General features: G+C 39.0%; 1 protein-coding gene across 2 annotated transcripts in view; it reads right to left on the reverse strand.

The window, feature by feature from the left end:
• Positions 1-222: 222 nt before the first annotated feature.
• LOC100707335 (alpha-tectorin) overlaps positions 223-19468 on the reverse strand; it is a 49611-nt gene continuing 30365 nt past the window's right edge. The window contains exons 1-25 of one of the 2 annotated variants that reach the window (XM_019362609.2): positions 13719-13920; positions 13494-13540; positions 13314-13337; positions 12994-13109; positions 12538-12813; positions 12019-12114; positions 11754-11919; positions 9275-9675; positions 8613-9189; positions 7937-8520; positions 7266-7818; positions 6574-7172; positions 6243-6400; positions 5694-6094; positions 5342-5538; positions 3789-4184; positions 3415-3698; positions 3065-3339; positions 2858-2977; positions 2506-2690; positions 2257-2417; positions 1482-1733; positions 1197-1356; positions 1003-1096; positions 223-902 (exon numbers count right to left, since the gene is read on the reverse strand). In XM_019362609.2, the coding sequence (XP_019218154.1) occupies positions 790-902; positions 1003-1096; positions 1197-1356; positions 1482-1733; positions 2257-2417; positions 2506-2690; positions 2858-2977; positions 3065-3339; positions 3415-3698; positions 3789-4184; positions 5342-5538; positions 5694-6094; positions 6243-6400; positions 6574-7172; positions 7266-7818; positions 7937-8520; positions 8613-9189; positions 9275-9675; positions 11754-11919; positions 12019-12114; positions 12538-12813; positions 12994-13109; positions 13314-13337; positions 13494-13539 (6234 nt within the window). In that variant the 5' untranslated portion in view covers position 13540; positions 13719-13920 and the 3' untranslated portion in view covers positions 223-789. Of the gene's footprint in view, positions 903-1002; positions 1097-1196; positions 1357-1481; positions 1734-2256; positions 2418-2505; positions 2691-2857; positions 2978-3064; positions 3340-3414; positions 3699-3788; positions 4185-5341; positions 5539-5693; positions 6095-6242; positions 6401-6573; positions 7173-7265; positions 7819-7936; positions 8521-8612; positions 9190-9274; positions 9676-11753; positions 11920-12018; positions 12115-12537; positions 12814-12993; positions 13110-13313; positions 13338-13493; positions 13541-13718; positions 13921-19468 lie in introns of those variants that run through there. The other variant, XM_019362608.2, reaches the window with a different exon arrangement.

Below are 19468 nucleotides of genomic sequence, written 5' to 3' on the forward strand. Positions count from 1 at the left end.
TGATAAATTTCATGATGTGCGTGTGTGTTAACTGGTATTATGTTTGCTGTAGGTCACATTCCACAATATTGAGACATATCGACTGATAAATCACCCTCGATCTCTTGTATCATGCATAGTTTCTATCACGTGAAACGGGAACCTTGTAGTGACCGTTTAGATTGGATTGTGGTTACTGTTTACTTGTCCTTTGCATAAAAAATATCTATTGTGATTCTAAAATGGAGTTTTCCTCCTTTATTACAGTTACATGAAGAGCCCTCTTTGTGAATTCAAAAAGTGAATAGAAAGCAATGTAGTAACATTTTTACTTTCAAAAAGAGAAAAGAAAGCAAAACTGTCAATCAATTCAGACTGTATTTTCTCACAGTTTACAAGACATTCATATTTCACACATACATTTCTTCTTCATTATTTTTATATTTGCTAATGAATGAATGAATACTACAAAATAAATCATGATGTAACCATGTTAAAATGAACCTGAATGACCTGAAGTTAAAACTCATGAACTGGAAACAGAAGCATACAAGATAGGTTTTTGATTAGATGCTGCCCTCCAGTGTTGCAAAGAAAAACTGCAGCAGTTACAAACAGGAGCACTCGGAGCAAATAAGAAGCATTTTCACAGATGTCAAATATTCAGTAACATCCACTTTTCAGACCATCAGTATTCCTCTATGTATATATAAAAAAAAGTCTTCTGATTCTAGTTTTAATTATTACATTTATACTCAGTTATTATACGACTGCTGAGTTTGCTGTAATTTGTGCATTAACTTGATTTCTCTAGATCAGAATATTTGCAGTCAGCAAACAGACTATCAGGGTCACCAGAGATGTCAAGAGGCCTGGAGAGCTGCTTGCTTTCATTCTTCTTTCTGTAAGAAAACAACCAAGATCTACAGTGAATTGAAACTTGGCTCATGAATACAAGTATCACAATCCACTGATTATGCAGCTGTATCATCTACAAGACTGCCAGTGTTGTAAAAATGTTACCTGTGTTCAATACTAGCGGTCCCAATGAAATGCCTTCACTGTCATGGTAGGAAATATCCCTCGCCACTCTTGCATGGTAACCTGGGTAGCAATGCTGTGGAAAGCAGGGTGATTTCAGCAGATGAAGGAATCCAATAAGTGGTATGAAAGATTTTTTCCCAGTGTTAATACAAATAGTTATAAGTAGTACGTACAGCTGTGCAGTTATTGTGTCTCAAAAGACACAGGTGGACCTGGCAGTGCAGGTAGATAGATGAAAAGTTGGTAAAGGTGAACATCCTGAATGAGAAACGGGCTACGGTGGAGACGCCGTTCTGAACCAGCTCTACTGTGCCATCTGCTGGATTAGGACACCTAGGTAACAGCATAATGCGAAAGTTGCAGTGTTAATGTGCAAACAACTTAGTTATGATAAGAAGATGATTAAAGTTCACCCATCACAAAAGACAAGAAAAGAATAGTTAAGGCAATTTCTTTACTGTGTAGTGATGAGATCCCAGCGCACAGGGTAGCTGGCATCATTAACAGGCGTTGCCCAGCAAGAGTCCAGAATAGTGGAGATCTGCCGCTCATCGATTCCCTGTGTCTGAACCTCAATGTATAACCTCTCATCTATTTCCATTTCTAAATTTCTGTTTCTGGTCAAAGGGAAGTGGAAGCCAGGGTCCCGGAAGGGTATCATCCTCAAATGATAATGGCCCAGACCAGATGGAAGTCTCTTGTTTACAATGCTACAGGAAAACATGATAAAACAAGATGTTTTCAGGATTTGGAATTCATAAAGTGGTCAGGTGTGTGTGCAGTCTGTAGCAAAATATATACAAAAATATGTAACACAAATGAAGGAAATACACAGTTAATGCATTAATAGAAAAGCACTGTAACTCTTAAGTGAATTTATTATAAACAGCATTACAAAGATAGGGTCATACAGCCTAGAAGAAATTACATATAAAAGCGTTCAACCACCAATTAGAACATATTGTAGAAAGTAATTGGAAATGATCAAAACAAATTGAGGTGACAGAGTGGGTGTACAAAAACTGAGCACATTAGAACAACGTTTGTATTAAACAAAGACAGGGTAAAATGCTGGTGATTCACATGGTCATTTAGTCATGAAGACAATCAAACACTGAGATTTCTATAAAGCTTAGCGAGCTATGTACCTTTGGAAAAGTAGCAACCACAATGTCATATAACCAAAAAGCAAAAAAACAAAAAATGTAAGCCAGATGGTGTTGTGGTTATCACCTCTCTACAGGGTTGATGCCAACATCCATAGACAGTGCCTGGGTCAGAGGATAGTCACAGGAGAAGTGCAGGTGGATGCTCTTCTCACGACTTATGAGACCATCATGAGAGTCCACATCCCCGCTGATGGTGTTCTCATAACTGAAATGAGTCCCGTTGCTCTTAAGAGTAAGAAGACAAAAGATTTTAAGCATGTTTTCAAAAATTAAAAATGCTGCCCAGAAGGTTCCTTCAATGTACTAATGTTACCCTCAGCATTGTCCCACAAAGCTGGTCATCATTGTTGAAGTGGAAAACCAGTCGACCATCCTCAAGAGTCCCGTTGCAGGTTTCATCTCGAAGATGGAGGGCATCAGAGTGGAAGCCGGCCTCAAACAGCTGACAGCGGGACAGAGATATGGTGCCAGAACTACTGACACAAGTGATGGCCGAGTCTAAGAAGGAGAGAGAAACACAATCTGATGCGTTATGACATGATTTTTTAAAGCTGAGTCATCAATACTGATTTGAAAGACATTTGTTGACTTGACTGCTTAATATAAAGGCTGACTAATGCAATAAATACACTACAGATATTACTGAAGGTTTAATTAGCCCGCACCATAGCTCTCATTGTTTGGCCGATGGTGGTGCTCATCACAGAAGCAGCCATAGACACCGTCCTTCTCACCACACCACTCGTGCTCTGTGCAGTCCAGCTTTTCACAGGGGTCTGACTCATCTGCAGACACAGAGAAAGGATCATCAGTGATGAATGGCAATGATTTAAATTTTTATTAAATGTCTCATTTGAGCAGTACAAACATACCACAATGCAAAGCAGAGCGCCAGTCGGGGATGTCTAGCCCCAGAACAGAGCAGGTTCTCTCATAGGCGGAGACAGCGGAACACAGCATGCCATTGGCTGGAGTGTAGAGGCAGAGGTCGTAGACACAGGAAGAGAAAAATGGCTCGGGGTCAGAGTGCAGGTGGCAGGCGCTGAATGGACCGGTGGTGTTGGTGATGACACTGCAGAGTTGGGAGTATTCTTCTCTAAAGGTGCAGTCATTCAGTCCATCATCATCTTCATCAGTGGAGCCACATCTGGAAAAGACAAATCATACTGGCATCAGCTACTGCCTTGTTGAAGCATCAGTAGTGATTTCCATTGCAACTCACCCTGATTGGCTGGTGGGTGACTTCCAGCTGTGTCCAAAATAATTATCGTTTTGTGCCAGTGTGCCATTGGGTAAGACTTTGTCATCTGAAGGATCATTGTTAGAGTTTCCACACATCCCTGTGACTCTGTCATGACGGTTTTGGCCCAGTCTGACCAGTAAAGTGCTCTGACCATCAAACTGGACTAGCAAGTCAGAGGCATCAACCACTATGTAGCTTCCCTGCCTTACCACCTGAGCTAAGATTCCCACTGTGGTGGGAAGAGACACATCATTTCCATTTACCTGAGAGGACAAGAGATGCAATAAGTGTGTGTTGTTACTTTTGTGCAGATTAGACTAAGTAGAATGCTATGAAAGTGATAGATAGTTTACCGTTACTCTTTTATTGGGTCCAATCCTGATGTAAACACTTTCTGGATGATTTGAGAGGTATATGTCCACTGCAGACACAAATGACACACGGTTGTTTCCACGGTGATTGTTGGTGGCTATCACCTGAAACTGGGTTTCATTAGTGCCATGGTTCGTGCTCTCAGTGATGATGTAGGAGCAAGTTCCCTGGAAATGAGCCACTGCTCCATCAAAGGTGATGTAGTGTGGATCCCCCCACACAGTGCAGGTGGACATAGCATCGTAACAGCCCAGCTGTCCGTCTCTGATGGAGCACTCTTGTGCAGGAGTGCAAGATGCAGCAGAACATCGCAGGTCATTGGGAGCGTGACATTCACATCTCTGGGAGCAACCGTCTGTCCAGAAGGACTCGCCAGCCTGTGAACCACACCACACCAATTTATAGCCAAATTGATACAACAAATATAGCTCTTAAAATGCCATTCTGAATTCTTTTTTTCATTAATTGTAGGTGATTTAGTGCAGTAATTGCTAGATCACTACAAACTGCAACTGTTAATATACTAAATATTGTGACAGAGCAACTAGTTGTAACTGTTGTTCTTTCTCCCACAGAGAGGACAGATGCTAAATGCCACAATTTCAATAAATATGTGGAACAGAGCTGCATGATAAGGAGTATTTAATTATGCTGATGTAGCTGTATAATCTTCAACTGATTGTTTAATGCGTTCATTTATTTAGGAAGAGATTTTTTTTTAATCTGCAGTTTAAAGAGTTAGAGCATCATTCTGCTTGTATAGCTACATATGAATTATTTTCTTTCTAGTGCTGTAATATAAAACATAGTCATAATAGCCATGCTGAATATATGATAGCAAACAAGATGTTTTTTGGTCCTAGGATTTCAGTTATATGAAACTATAAACTGTAGTTTTGCATTTTGCTTGCTATTTCACAGAATCTACCACATTTCCTGGTATTCATCATGCTTCCTGAAATTTTTTATACGGTTTGGATTTTTTGGGTTATTAACATGGAACTAGCATGTTTTACATTTTGCAGCTCTGATTTCTGGTTATTAGACCTAAACTACCACGTGTTTCCAGGTAACATCACATTTCTTGAAGCTTGTATTAAAAGGTTATTAACATAGGATTAATTCCAGCATTATGTCAATACGGTAATGGTATCCTAATACATTAAAACCTAAAGTCATATTAGTATCTTGTTACCCTATTATTATGAGGTTAGTATATATGAAATGTGTTTTATTGCTAGTGATTGTGACTATACTATTACTAATTTTTTTTTTTTAGCTCATGTACATACATTTGTATCCATATTATCACTTATAATTTATGATCTGTTATTACTTAGATTTAAATGTAATAGTACTCACTAGATCACTTGGTTATTACTCTGTAAATTAAGTCGCAATTATTTGCTATGTCTCTATTTTTATCTTCTTGTTTCCACCTTGTTACCTCAGTATTACCACATTATTACTGAGCTATAATAGACATTATATAATAGGCACTGTTGTTTGTTTACTATTGACTTTAATGTCTCACATCATAGTAGAATCCATCATATTGGCAGCCACAGCTTTCCACTGGGACACACCTGGTCCCACTCTTGATGAAGCCTTCGTCACAGAAACATCCCTCAGAGCAGAACTGCTCACAGGTTTCATCAATGCTACTGGCACAGGTGTGGCCACAGTCAGTACCGCACAGCTCATAATGGCTGTTGGCTGGACAGTCCAATGCTTAATAATGAGAAAAGCGAAAAATGGCAATAATCAGACATCTAATTTTAATGTAATACAATGTGGATATAATGAGTGTTGTCAAATTACTTAAGTGGTGAGCAAATTTCTTGTAAATTTCGATATAAATATAATAAAACGACATGTTGACTCACTGCAGGTGGTGTTCTCCCTCCACGGATAGATTCGAACATTAGCAGACTGACACGCACTGACATATGATTCAATGGCACTGCACAAGAGATCGTGGCCTTGTATTCCTGACAAACATACATCAAACACGCAGTCGTTGAAATATGGTGCCGGGTCCACCTCCTCGTGGCAGAAACTGAAGGGCCCATCAGCTGCCTGGATCACCTCACACTGATCTCTAGCGGGCTGTTCATTGGCACACTGTGGACAGGAGGAGCCACAGCCATCATTGCACGTGTAGTTGCCTGGCACCTTCCAGGCTCTCCCAAACTCATCTGGAGATGTGACTATCGTTCCAGATGGTGTGTGAAAATCATCATTTGGATTTCCATTAAAATTTCCACAAAGTCCGCATATTTTTTCTCTGTGTTGATGACAACAGTTAACATTAGTCCTTGTGTTAGTTTCATAAGGATAAATAGTAAATAAATGACTTATGTAGATGGGATTATCCTGGTTTTTAAAGCATGTCAAATAATAATGACTGTAGCTTTGATGGGTGGGAATTGTACCTGTAATTTGGTGGTACGGAGATAAACACTGCACTATATCCATTATAGGTGACACTCAAGCCGAAATTAGTGCTGGCAACTATACGAGATCCTGTTGCATAGATAGACACGTTACCTTCATTCAAGTTAATAGGTAAATTTCTAGTTACTCCATTCACCTAGAAGAGATATGCAAAGAAAATCAGTGGTTATTTTTTTCTGCTTTTTAATTGTTATTTTTTTCTTTCACAGCAGTAAAAATATCCCTAAAATATATGTAGCTGCCATTTACTTCATAAATCTGATATTATTCATAACAATCATCTAATTAGCAATATCATTAACTACTTACTTGTACCAAACCTCTTCTATCCCTTGACATATGCACATCGTAGCTCCACACATTCACAAAAACTTCAGCTACTGTTGAAAGTGGACGCCCATTCAATGCCTCATTCTTAGCTTCCACAGAAAACTGATTGAGGTCATCAGTGGCATTACAAAGGGTCACCAGAGTATAGCGGCAGGTTCCTTGGAAGTCATAGGCCTTACGATCAAAGGTGATGTAGTGAGGGTCTCCAGAGGAAGAGCAGGTGCCATGGGGGTTGGGATGGCAGCCAAACTCACCCTCCACCACACGGCAGGACTCCTGGGGGCCACAGGAGTTGGGAGTACAGCGGACGTTCCCTGTAGTGCCGTTACAGGTACACAAGCTCTGACATTCTTCACTATCCCAGAACTGCTCACCACTTTCGCGATAGCGTCCTTGGTGATAGCATCCACAAGATGTTGGTGGAACACACTGGTCGCCATTGAGAATAAAACCATTGTTACACTGACAACCCTCCTGGCACACAGTATCACAGGTGAAGGGGAAAGAGAGGCTGGGGCAAGAAGAAGGACAAGACGTTCCACAGAGTTCATAATGGCTGTTTGACGGGCAGGTTAGTGCTGGAGAAAAACAAACGTGTTAATATAAAAAAGGCATTTTTAAACATTTGGAGATCATGGCTAGAATTAATTAAAAAACAGTTGAATGCTTACCACAGCCAGTTGCATTTCTCCATTGTCCTAAGGCAACACCCTTCTGTTGACACATTAGTGCATAATCTCGTAGGACATCACACAGAGTTGATGCTGGATCGCTAGAGCCCCTCATGATCTCCACACATACATCCACCTGCTGCCTTGGGTCAACCACAGACCAACAGGGTACAAATGGCCCATCTGGTGATCTGAGAATGCCACAGTACTCACTAGAATTGTAATTAGTTGTAGAATTTTGGTTCATGCTTTCCACGCAGTGAGCAGCCAGAGAGCCATCTCGCCAACTGTCTCCAAAGTCCTGAGAACTGTTGACCAGGACACCATTGGGTGTGCGGAAGTCGTCATATGGATGACCATTGTAGTCACCACAGAGTCCACCCAGGGAACCATTGTAGACACCAGGAGCAGTGACACGGACAAAGTGAGGCCAGACCGTTTGTACAGTTACATCAAAGGAAGTGCGAATGATGACACTGTAAATGCTGCTGTGGAAGAGTTGGATGCGGTTGGATGGAGTGCTGAAAGGCAGCCTGATCAGCTGACCATTAACCTGTAGGGTCATCCAGTTTTTTGCAGTTAACAAGACTTAAACAGTATTGTGTCCGTGTACACATAAATAAATAATTAAAGGAAGAACATAATTTTAAGTAAGTGTTCCATTCACTTACCTTCACTTTACTGTTCCTTGCCATCTCAATAGATACGTGTATACCCTCTGCTTCAAAATGCAGAATTCCTGCAAAACCTTGCTGGCCTCTTGGCACTTTTTCTGCTGTCACCATGAAGTGTGGGTGACTGGACAGTCCCATAACTTTGGCAAGTGTCAGTCGACACGCTCCAGGATATTGGTATGTCAGTCCATCAAATGTCTGATATGACCCTGGGCCTCTGATCCAACATGTTTCATAGCTATTTGGTCTGCATCCTCTTTCTCCATCTTCCACCTTGCATGATTCAAGTGGGCCACAACCATGAGACTGACAAGTCATGGAGCCATAACTGCAGCTACAACGTCTCCCACAGTTTTCGTCTAGTATTACAGTTTGTCCAGAGCGGTAGTAACGGCCCTCAAAGCTGCAGCCACACTCAGCATGAGGGACGCAGACTCCACCACTGAGGATGTAGCCTGAATCACAGATGCAGCTTTCCTGAGAAGGTAGAGGGCAGTTGTGGGTAGAGTTGGGATTGACACAGGTAGCTGGGCATCCTGTGCCTTCAGACTCAAAGTGGCTGTTGGCTGGACATGGGATTTCTAGGCATAAGAGAACAACATCGATCTTTACATCAGTGGAATTTTAATACAATAATATTTTTGAAATAATGCAAAAAAAGTGATTAACATACCACAAAAGCCGGGTCTCCTCCAACTTGGTAGCTGAACACCATTTTGTTGACACTGACTTGCATACACACTTAGGGCTTGACAGAGAATGGGTTGGTACCCTCCTCCTACACACAGATCATAAACACAACTGTCCGCAAAGGACTGTGGAGGAAGTTGTTGATGGCAAGCTGCAAAAGGTCCAGAACTACTGCTGAGGATACCACAGTGGTCAGTGTTGCTGTACAATGCTGTCTCTTCTACAGTGCAAACAGCACAGTCCAGACCTGCACACTGTGGCCCACAGCCAGGCTCATCATCCCCAGATGCTTGCCAGCTGTTAGCAAAAACCACATCAGAGCTCACAACCTCACCCTCCCGAGTTTGAAAGTCATCTCTACGAATGCCATTGAAGTTTCCACAAAGACCGCATGTTGCATTCTGGTAAGTGTAGGGCAAGCTGATCTGGACATAATGATTTGTGTCATAAGACACCACTAAACCAAAGTCAGTGCTGACAAACACAGAAAAACCTGACTCATAAACCTGCACGGTGTCATTCCTAAGGGAGAATGGAGTGGATGCAAAGTTCCCGTTAACCTGTAAAAAACCAGCAAATGCAACAAGTGAGAAAACTATATCTCGTCATAAAGTGTAGTATTTATCCAGAATCAAAATGACCAACCTTAGCCTGACCACGACGTCCTTTGACAAGCTCAATTGTGTCATTGTAGACATGCACTTTCACCAGTCGTGTCCAAGCAACTCGAGTACTGCCTCTGTGCTCATTTTTGCCCTCTACTCTGTAGTAGGGCAGTCCACTGTTACATTGCTCAGAGAGAACATAGGTGCAAGTGCCTTGAAAGTGAAACACTGTGTCATCAAAGGTGTAGTAATGGGGATCACCACTTATGGTGCAGGTTCCTCTTGGCACTGTCTGACAGGAGAACTGGAAGGAAGCTGGCTTGCAGATTTGTGAAAAGGAGCACGGCTGGTTGCGGCACTGCAGGCCTGTTGAGGTACATGTGCACTTCTGTGCACAGGTACTGTCACTCCAGAATGAAGCACCCAGCTGCACTAATTCACCTTAAAAAGAATAAAAGGAAATGTCCCTTATGCCTAGTTTAAAATTTCCAGACATTTACATTCATAAAGCTATAGGAAAAAAACGTTCACACCTTTTTTTCATATGGTGTCAAATAACAACAGTAATTGCCTCAAGGCACTTTATATGAGCATTAATATAAGCATTAATATAAGAGCATTAAGTATTAAGATAATATTAAGATTAAGATGGGCCCTGATTATATATGAGGAGAAGGATTTTAAATTTGATTCTGGATTTAACAGGGAGAAATATGTTCTCTGTTTTTAGTCCCTGTCAGTACAGCAGCATTTTGGATCAACTCCAGGCTTTTCAGTGAGTTTTTGGGACAACCTGATAATAACGAATCACAGTAGTCCAGCCTTTAAGCGCATGAATGCATGAACTCATTTTTTAGCATCACTCTGAAATAGGATGTTTCTAATTTTAGAGATACCGTAGAAATGCAAGAAAGCAATCCTAAATATGTGTTAAATACAAGCAGTGAAGGACATAACCTGGTCAAAAACAACTCCAAAATTTCTGTTAGTGTTAAGGCCAAGGTAGTCCCATCCAGAGTATGCATCTGGTTAGACATCATGTTTGTAAGATTTTAATGGCTAAGTGCAATCATCTTAGTTTGATCTGAATTTAGAAGCAGGAAACTGAAGGTTACCCAGGTCTTTATGTCTTTAAGGCTACAGTTAAGTCTTATGGCATCATTGACAGAGCTGGAGATCATCTGCGTAGCAGGGAAAATGTACACGATGCCTTTGAAAGATACTGCCTAGAAGAAACATGTATAATGTAAACAGAACTGGTCTTAGCATAGAACCCTGTGGAACTCCACCATAGTTAACCTTAGTGTGAAGACAACTCCCTATTTACATGAGCCAATTGGAGTCTATTAGATAGACATGATTCAAGCACGGGCTTAATTGCTATGGCCTGCTCTAATCTCTGCAATAAAATACTGTTGTTAATAAACGCTCCACTGAGGTCTAGCAGGACAAGTACAGAGATGATTCCACTGTCAGAGGCCATCTGCAACTTTCACTAAAGTTGTTTCCGTACTGTGATGAGCTCTGAATCCTGAATGAAATATATAACAATGCATTGTGATTTAGCAGACTAACCACTTGCAATAACAATAATATGTGTGAAATGAGGCTGGGCAATAAAAGTGTAAATTATTATTCTGTGAAATAATTATTCAAAAGATGTCCCAGAAGCATTGGTGTGTGATGTGCATCACAATTGTGTCACTTCTGTATATAGGTCAGCTCTCATTGCACAACGTCAACCTACTTAGATAAAGAACAGGTATGCAGCTTACTGGTGTAGGGCCAAGTCACTCTTTATTGCTTCAAAAACAAGTTGAGTTTCACCTAACCCAATGATTCCTGGCAACCAAAGTACAACTGGTGCAGGATTCATATTTAAGGGTCCAACTGTAATGTACTGGGAAACCTCATCCACTTCAGTTTTCATTGTCTGCTTTGCATGCATTGCTTGTGTTGAAATATGAAACTTTTCAAACACCAGTGCAGACACCACTAAATCACATCACATTATCAGTGGACATATCCTGAGCGAGGGAGATAGTTCCTTATGCAGTTTGGCACCAAAATGAAGAAGTAACTGTGATAAGTAATCTGTGTTAAGCAATGTGTCCATGTGAATCTTGCCTTAGGATAAGTCAGTTTGTTGGGAACAGCTTCTCTGGCTATCATTCTTTGTTCTTTGCATGACCTATGTTACCATTCAAATTTTTCCAAACCTCTGAATTCTTGAGCTAAACATCCTTTAGGCAGGTAGGAAGAATGTATTTTAAGCCTCCAACTAATAATTTGAAAGCTGATTTCTCTTTGAAACTCCTTCATTAGTTCTTGATTCCAACAACATTAAGGAAAAACAGTCAGAGACTTTCACATTAATAACCTATACCTCATTGCTTTACCGTACTTTTAATGCACTGTGGTTAGAATTCTTGCCTTGCCTATTACAGTTGCACATGACTGTAATGATATATAACATAAAGGTTGCAGAAGCAGTTGTCCTCTGTATCCTGCAGTCTTACCATTAAAAGTGCAGCCTGTTGATCCATGGTCTGTCCGGAAGGCCCAGCGACCAGGTTCATTGACGTTGCTGCCAAGACGAAAATTTGAGTTACTCCCTGATGCAGCACTAGTGAATGATCCAGGGAGGACATAATAGTGAGTGGAGCCAATTGTATCATAACCAGCCTGCAAATGTGAGTCACAAAAATATGATTAATGCATTTAGAAATAATGAATGTTTTTTCATTAGTAAATATGCAGAGTATTAACTGCAATAGGTCTTACCTGAATGTTCAGTGTTGTTGAGGCTATTATACCGTAGTTCATCAGCAGAAATGAATGTTGGTCTCCAGAGATCAGCACAGCTTGGACAGTAGTGCGCTGGAAAATATGAATTCTACTATTATATGTACTGTTTGATCAGTGTTCTGCTGGATTTACACCTAATTTTGTTATGATAGGCTTTTGGTGTATCACTGTATCAAATGTGTTAATTCATAAGACATTCGTACTTCAATTTGAATGGTCTAGATTTCAGATAATTACTATTACCGTAACCATCTTAGTTTCTTAGTATGAAATGCTTTAGGCCATCTTTAGCTATCACTTTTTTTTAAAAAGCGCAATATTCAAAAAGAATATTTGTATGAAATCTGTCACAGGAATTTATGTCTTTATGTCTGGAAGATGACACTAGATTACACTAACCTACTGTTCCCGAGTTAGTAAAGTAGGCAACAGACTTTCACGTATACATCACACATAAGCACATAATTTATTTCCGAATTTAGCAATCTGACTTACTGTTCCACTTGTGGGATAATAGGCCACCTCATACCATGTTGCAACAAAGACCCAGTTGGCATTAAAGTTCAGTCCTGGAAAGTATTGATTGATGTCCCGTGTAGCTTGCTGGAGAACAGTTCCACTTGTGTATTGGTTGTAGTAGATCTGACCATTTCCTCTGTTGTCTAAATCTGTCCAGAATGGAGCAATGATGTCTCTGATGCCTTGTGGGAACCTCTGACTTCTATATTCACTTAGTGGACCAGTAAATGTTAGGTGTCCGTTATGATTGACCTGGAAACAAAAGAAAAGAAAAAAAGTATTTCCTGTCACGACATCTAGATAAACAGATTGAGATTTTCTTTTGCAAACCACGTTTTATATTGCAGTTAGTGACAGGAAATTTAATTAGACAGCAAAATATTTGTATGGTACATATGTGGTACATGAATTGTTAATGTTAATTTTACATACGTAAATACTGTTATATGTCCGCCCAAAATAGAAAAAAGGTCTTAGCAGGGTAATCTGTGGAGAACTTCCATCATCGACCGCAGAGCTTACAGTTCCAGATGTTGGGTAAAGAGGTCCTAAGAAGCAATTAGGTAGATCATGAAAAAAGATTCAGACAGACTCATTTGGTCAATATTCTCCAAACATACATATAAAACATATTTCTCACAGGCTTTCAGTGTTTACTCCTATGAATGTGTAAATATGAGGCTGATATAAATTGATGATAAAACGATGAAAGTCAAATCTTTAGAGAAAGTTTTGAAAAGATGCAAACTTACTGACAGCCTGAGTAGTGACTACACCTGCACATGAAACAAAAACAGAAAATACAGAAAATGATGACAAGTTCTCTACGATTGCAAGATTTTAATTTCTGATCCAAAAACTTTGAGTGATCACTTTGGCAAAAATAAACACACCATAAAATGTATTGAAGGAACATAAATAAAACTACTAACCTGTCATTCCCAAAAGCAACACAAAAAACATGATTTGACCCGCCATTCTGTCAAATCAGATCTCTTCATTAAACAAAGAAAATTTTGTTTTTTATGTATAACCTAAGTACAGAGCTAAATTCAGATGAATCTGTTAAATCTTTGCATAATATTAGTTGTGAGTCTCTCATACTCCTTTGAGACTGCAGAGGACACACAAGGCTTTATATAGTTGGGGCTATTTACCTAGGAAATGTAATCTAATACTCCACCATAGGATGCTCAGAGAAGAGTGACGTCAGGTACCGTTACCGTGGTTAATAGTCACGCAGCAACTTTAACAGCCATTGTCATGAGCATTTCGTTTCAGTAAGTAAGGAAAGAGATGACAAGCTTGTTAAGACATGTACATGGGTGAGAGCTCTGAGTGAGACTCACACCCAGCTGTAGTCCGCCGCCTTTATTTATACACTCGTTTACACAATGTATAGTTTCATAACTCTGACAAGGGCAAAGGCGTACTTCCCCTTTCGATAACTCTTCTGCATGTCTTCGTCCTCGTGAATATGGCATAATCTTCTTGTTTCAAGTTCCTTAGGCGTTTCCTGTTTTTCTCTAAAAGTAGTTGAAACACTGGTTTCACAAGCAGTTATACAAGAGTGGTTATTTTCCACTGCAGCAATATGTGTGCTAAAGATGTAAAACATAGGCTTTATAAAAGTATAGTAAAACAAGTAAAAATCTCTTAACAGCCATAGATACAGATCTCGGACAAAGGGTTTACTGCTGACATAGTAGATCATTCTCAAAATATTAGTGATGGTAAATACTGTACTCACAGTCAGGAAGAGGGAGTGGAGGAAGATAAAATGTTTTTTCCTCATTAAATTTGCTGCATGAAGAAAATCGAAAGTCTGGCTTGTTTTTGTCTATGTTGACTATACATAACAGGAAAAATATGTGAAATATAAATATAAATACAAAATATAACAATTCAGCTGTTTGAAAACTATAACTTTAATCTCAGCCAATCTGATTTACTCAGGAACAAATAAACACTGAAAGAAGCCAAACAATAACATTTTTAAGTTATTTAAGAGACTTATATATCATGTTTAACCTGAGTAGAGAAAGTCCGCGGGGCGATGTGAAAACGATGTGCCGGGAGTCCGGTGTTCTCGCCAGCTCTAGTGAGCTTTGAACACCCAGTCAGCTTACGAGCTGGTGGGTAACAGATGTCTCTGAAAACCGGAGCACTTTTGCGAATATGTGATGTCTTGATAAACCAAGCAGATATTTGAAGTTTACAAAGCTACATTCTCACCTGAAAATATGTTATTTTGTCACCCAGAAAGAGTAATATTTCAGACTCTTTAACTGTGCTTCTTTCCCATTGCCATGTTTGAAAAGCATTATTATATTATTATACAAATATTATAAATAATAATTTAAATAATAAAGTATTAAAAAGAGTTTAATAAGAGTAATATTACAACTAAGTAGCTGCCGCATTGCTGGAAACTGGAATTGGCTGGGCTGCACTATGAATTCTGGGATATGGTGGGCCATGAAGGATACACCCGACCTATCCTTCAAATCTGGGGAAAAGGAGGACGCGTTTTTCATTTGGAGCAGCCTTCAAATTGGGACAGCCTTCATCGCGTCGCTGTGACGTAATCGGCCTTCAAATGCAGCCTCCAAAGCATGCAGGCCCTGAATTGAGATACAGCCATGGTCTTAGTGTTTTACTTCCTGTTTTATTTTGACAGAGTCTCGTCCTGCATTCAGTGTGTTCAGTTTTGCTTCCCGTGTTTCGTCATGTCTAATTCATTCCTGCTGTGTTCCCCACGTTTCTACTTACCTTGTCTCTCCTCATGTGTATATATTGTGTCAGTTTCCAATTGTCCCTTGTCGACGTGCCTCCATGTCTCAACTGCTCAGGGATTTCCAGGCTTTCCAAGTTTAATGTTTCTTCTTTTCCCAGTTTAGGTTTTTGTGATTAGTTTCTCGTTTAGTTGGTTTTCTTGTTTGTTTAATGTTTTGTTATCGGCCATAATAAACAGCATGCTTTAAAAAAAAATCTAGTTTCGCCTCTCATCCTTTGCATTTTGGGTCCTCTGCCACTGAAAATCGTGACATGCCCACGTTTCGGACTGCATTTAGGGGCCAGATCCACATCAACATGAGGGGTTTGGGCACAGCATTGTTTAAACACCAATGCTGATCATGTTCATCCCTGTATAACTACCGTCTACTAATCTTCTGACGGACGTTTCCAGCAGGATAATGTGTCCTCATGATGGGGCTTTCCAGTAGTTTACTGTTTCCATGACAGGGGTCGGTAACACATTTAAGCCATTTTATCGCTCGAAAAAATCCCTCACTGTTAATCATTTGTAGAGCAATATTTCATATTTGTACTTCCTTGTGCTCTTACCTATGTACCTGCTTTTGATTCGATTTCAGGCATTTGCTGTATTACATATCACATTATGGCACAGTACAGCAAGAGAATAAGCACTGTTTTTCAACTCATCATGAGTGTACCTCTGAAAACAGCATCTTTATTCATTTAAAAATTAAATGAATATGCATTGCATTTTAACTGTCAGGTTTATACCTAAATTTAAGCACAGATAAGGAACTATAAGACTGATTGAATGGCATATTCATTATAGTGTATAATATAAATATATTCATATCAATATTCACCTGCATAATGATAATGAAAAGAATCATCTGAGTTTATTGTTCATTTCAAGTCCTTTGTGAATCCACTCAGGATTACAGTAATCATATGATTTATGTGAACAGAAGTAGCAATTGTGATACTTGCATTAAATATTATTGCTCTCTCTATATATTATAATAAATTGTCACAGTTATCATAAACATTTAGTACACCTTGTTAGCCCGAAGCTACATTTGATCATGCCACAAATGTTGCATTGTTTTACTACTTCCAGTCTATAGTTTTGTTCTTTTGAACATTTCTTTTGTAGTTTTATGGGTGTTGTTTTCAGGGTTTATGGCTTTCATTGTACATTTTACACTAAGATTTTTATTAAATGTTTTATGTGGTTATGAAAAGGGGCAATGATTTTGCAGCAACAACATCTTATTGTTCAGAAAGCGAGGGAAAACACTCTGGACCAGTTAAAGTTGGGCATTTTATCAAGTGTTATCCAGCCAAGCCTTTCTTGTTCTCAAATAAAGTTATTATGTCTTAAAGGTTTCATTTTTCTAGGAAATGAGTGCAGAGGTGACTGACATTTTATTATGACATGTTATTGCTCACTATGTATTACAGATACATAAAGAATCTTCTTATAGAGAAGCTAGATTTTATCATGTGACTAATGTTGTATTTCTTTAACTATCATTTTAATTTTTTTCAAGGTTTATATGATCTTCTTCACTGTACTAGTTTTACATTTTACAGTAACCTATTTTGTGACATTTTGCGATGTGGCTGTGAAAAACAGCAGTGTACTTGGAACAGAAAATATTTTTTATTGTCCAGGAAGGAGGAAAAAACCCAGCATTAGTAAAAGCTGAACATTAAATCAAAATCCAAGTGTTATCAAGCCAAGCCTTTTTTGTTCTCAGATAAACTTGTCATGTCTTGAACGTGCCACTCGTTCCTCAAACAAATGAGCACAGGTGTGGTTTATGATCAGTATGAACTGACAGTGACTCATCTGGTAAAATGTTTTGTTTGCTGATTGTGAAATGTAACAGCTAAGAGAGCACACTGTGTACAAATAACTTCAAAAGTCCAAAACTGAAAATTTTTATCCTACAAATTCACGTAAGGAACGTTACAGCCTGTCACGATCCTGGGTCTTATGACCCAGTGTTTTGAGTTTTAGTTCTTTTGATGTTTATTGTATGTTTAAGCTCATTAGGTCTCCTATGTTCATTTGCTTATTAGTTCCCCCTTGTGTTTTCAACCCCTGTGAAGTCTCCCTTGCCCTTCATGTGTTTCATGTCTGTGAGTCTTATGTTGTCAAGTTCACGTTGTCATGTCTGCGTGTCATTGTTTCCTGTTTCATTTTGAAGGGGTCCTGTGTTCCTATGTTCAATGTTTTTAGTTTTACTCTCTCCTTGTGACATCGTTATGTTCATGTGTGTCAGCTGTTTCTCCATGTGTTCCCACTTCCCTCATTATCCTCCTGTGTGTATTTAGTCCGTGTGCTTTCAGTCATTCCTTGTCAGGTCGTCTGCGCATCCACGTCACAACTTCAGGTAGCCATGTCAGTTCACCATGTTTAAGGTTTTTTTCATGTTTAGTTTTAGTTCACCCAGTTTAGGTTATTGTTTAGTTTCACCTATGCCCTTTGTTTGTTCCTGGTTTCCTAGCCTCAATAAAAGGCTTGTTTTTTGTTAAATCCACGTCACGTTCAGTTTTTGGTCTGCGTTTGAGTCCTCTCTTGCAAACACATACAGTCTGCCCCAGACTGTGACACAGCCATTAAAAAAAAAAAAAACCCTTCCCTTTGTTTTGTTTTTTTCCAGCTGATACAGTGGCAGATTGATTCATATTTGGAAGAAACACATACTCAAAATCCCCCCTTGGTTTTGATGCACTTATAGCTCCATGACACATCCTAGAATTTATCAACAGAACATATTTTATTGCATAGTTTCGTTGCAGATGTTCTTATCTGCAGCAAGACAGATAAGATCTGTGAGATAAACTTGTTAAATATAAGCTTTTTAATGATTTTCAAAATTTCAACACTTGCTTGATGATTATTGACAAGCATAAATAGTAACATGTAACTATATTTAAATGTCACACAAACATATCGCATATAATGCAAATGTAATTTTATTTTGTAAGTTTGGTGTTGGTTGAGAGAGAGGGACAAGGATATGGTCTCTAAAATGTAGTATGTATTGCACGGGAAGCAGGCAAACACATTCATAGATGTCCCTCATTTTTATATTATTGACATTTATTATTGCAACAATTATTTGCTTTGTATTGCAGTATTAGTAGTATGCAGTATGCAGTATGTAGTATAGACATCACATTTTGGGTTGTCTAGACCAAATACTCAATTTTGCTCTACAAGGGCCTGATATCCACTTACGAGGACATTATGCTGCCACTGTTCTATTGAAATTTAAAGCAAATGTCCTCGTATGTGGACATAATGTGGAAACATGTGGAAACAATAATCAAGTTTAAAAAAAATAAAAAATAACGTAATTCCTTGTTTTTACATTCATCAGGTCCCAATCAGCCCAAATAGCAAAGACAAATTAAAAATGATAGAGTTCGGGTCTTAGGAGGATACTGCATATATCATTTTCTTTAGATTTAAAGAAAATGTACTACATACCTTACCATAAATACAGAAACACACCTCAAACAAAAAGCCACTCAGATGAAAAATTACAATTAAAAAATTCTGAATAATGAATGATTTAAAATTATTGATCCTTTTTTATCTGGTTAGTTCCTAGACCAAAGTTTTGGCAGCGAGCCTTTTGACCAGCAGGGTTACCAGCATGCTGGCAAGGATCAAAGTGCCTAGCAGGGCCAGCAGAGGTGTCAGCTGGCCTAAAGCACTGCTCAGTTGCATCACTGGGTAAACTTTATGTCATCTATAATAATATAAGTTTGAAGGCATAAGAGCTTCAATGTACTTCTGCTACCTGGCCTTGAAACAAGTAGTCCAAGTGAGATGGATGCAATATCATGCATCCATGCCATGATACCATGATAGATTTCTTGTTCAAACAGTTTATTCATTTATTAGAGAAATAGCTTGGGAACTCAGTAAGTAGGAACAAAAATAGTTTAAGGACATTTTCTCAAACAAAGAGGATTTCATCATCTGCAGTTGATAATACAGGCTAAGTAAAAGAGCTGCTACATCAAAAAGAAATCAGCAGATCCAGAAGGTATGATACTGACTCTTTTCATCTATAGAGGTAGAGGTACACTTCATGTACTCATTAGCATAAAGTTCAAAAGCCTGCAT

This window comes from Oreochromis niloticus, linkage group LG8, assembly GCF_001858045.2.
Source record: "Oreochromis niloticus isolate F11D_XX linkage group LG8, O_niloticus_UMD_NMBU, whole genome shotgun sequence".
In the NCBI taxonomy this organism is placed as follows: domain Eukaryota; kingdom Metazoa; phylum Chordata; class Actinopteri; order Cichliformes; family Cichlidae; genus Oreochromis; species Oreochromis niloticus.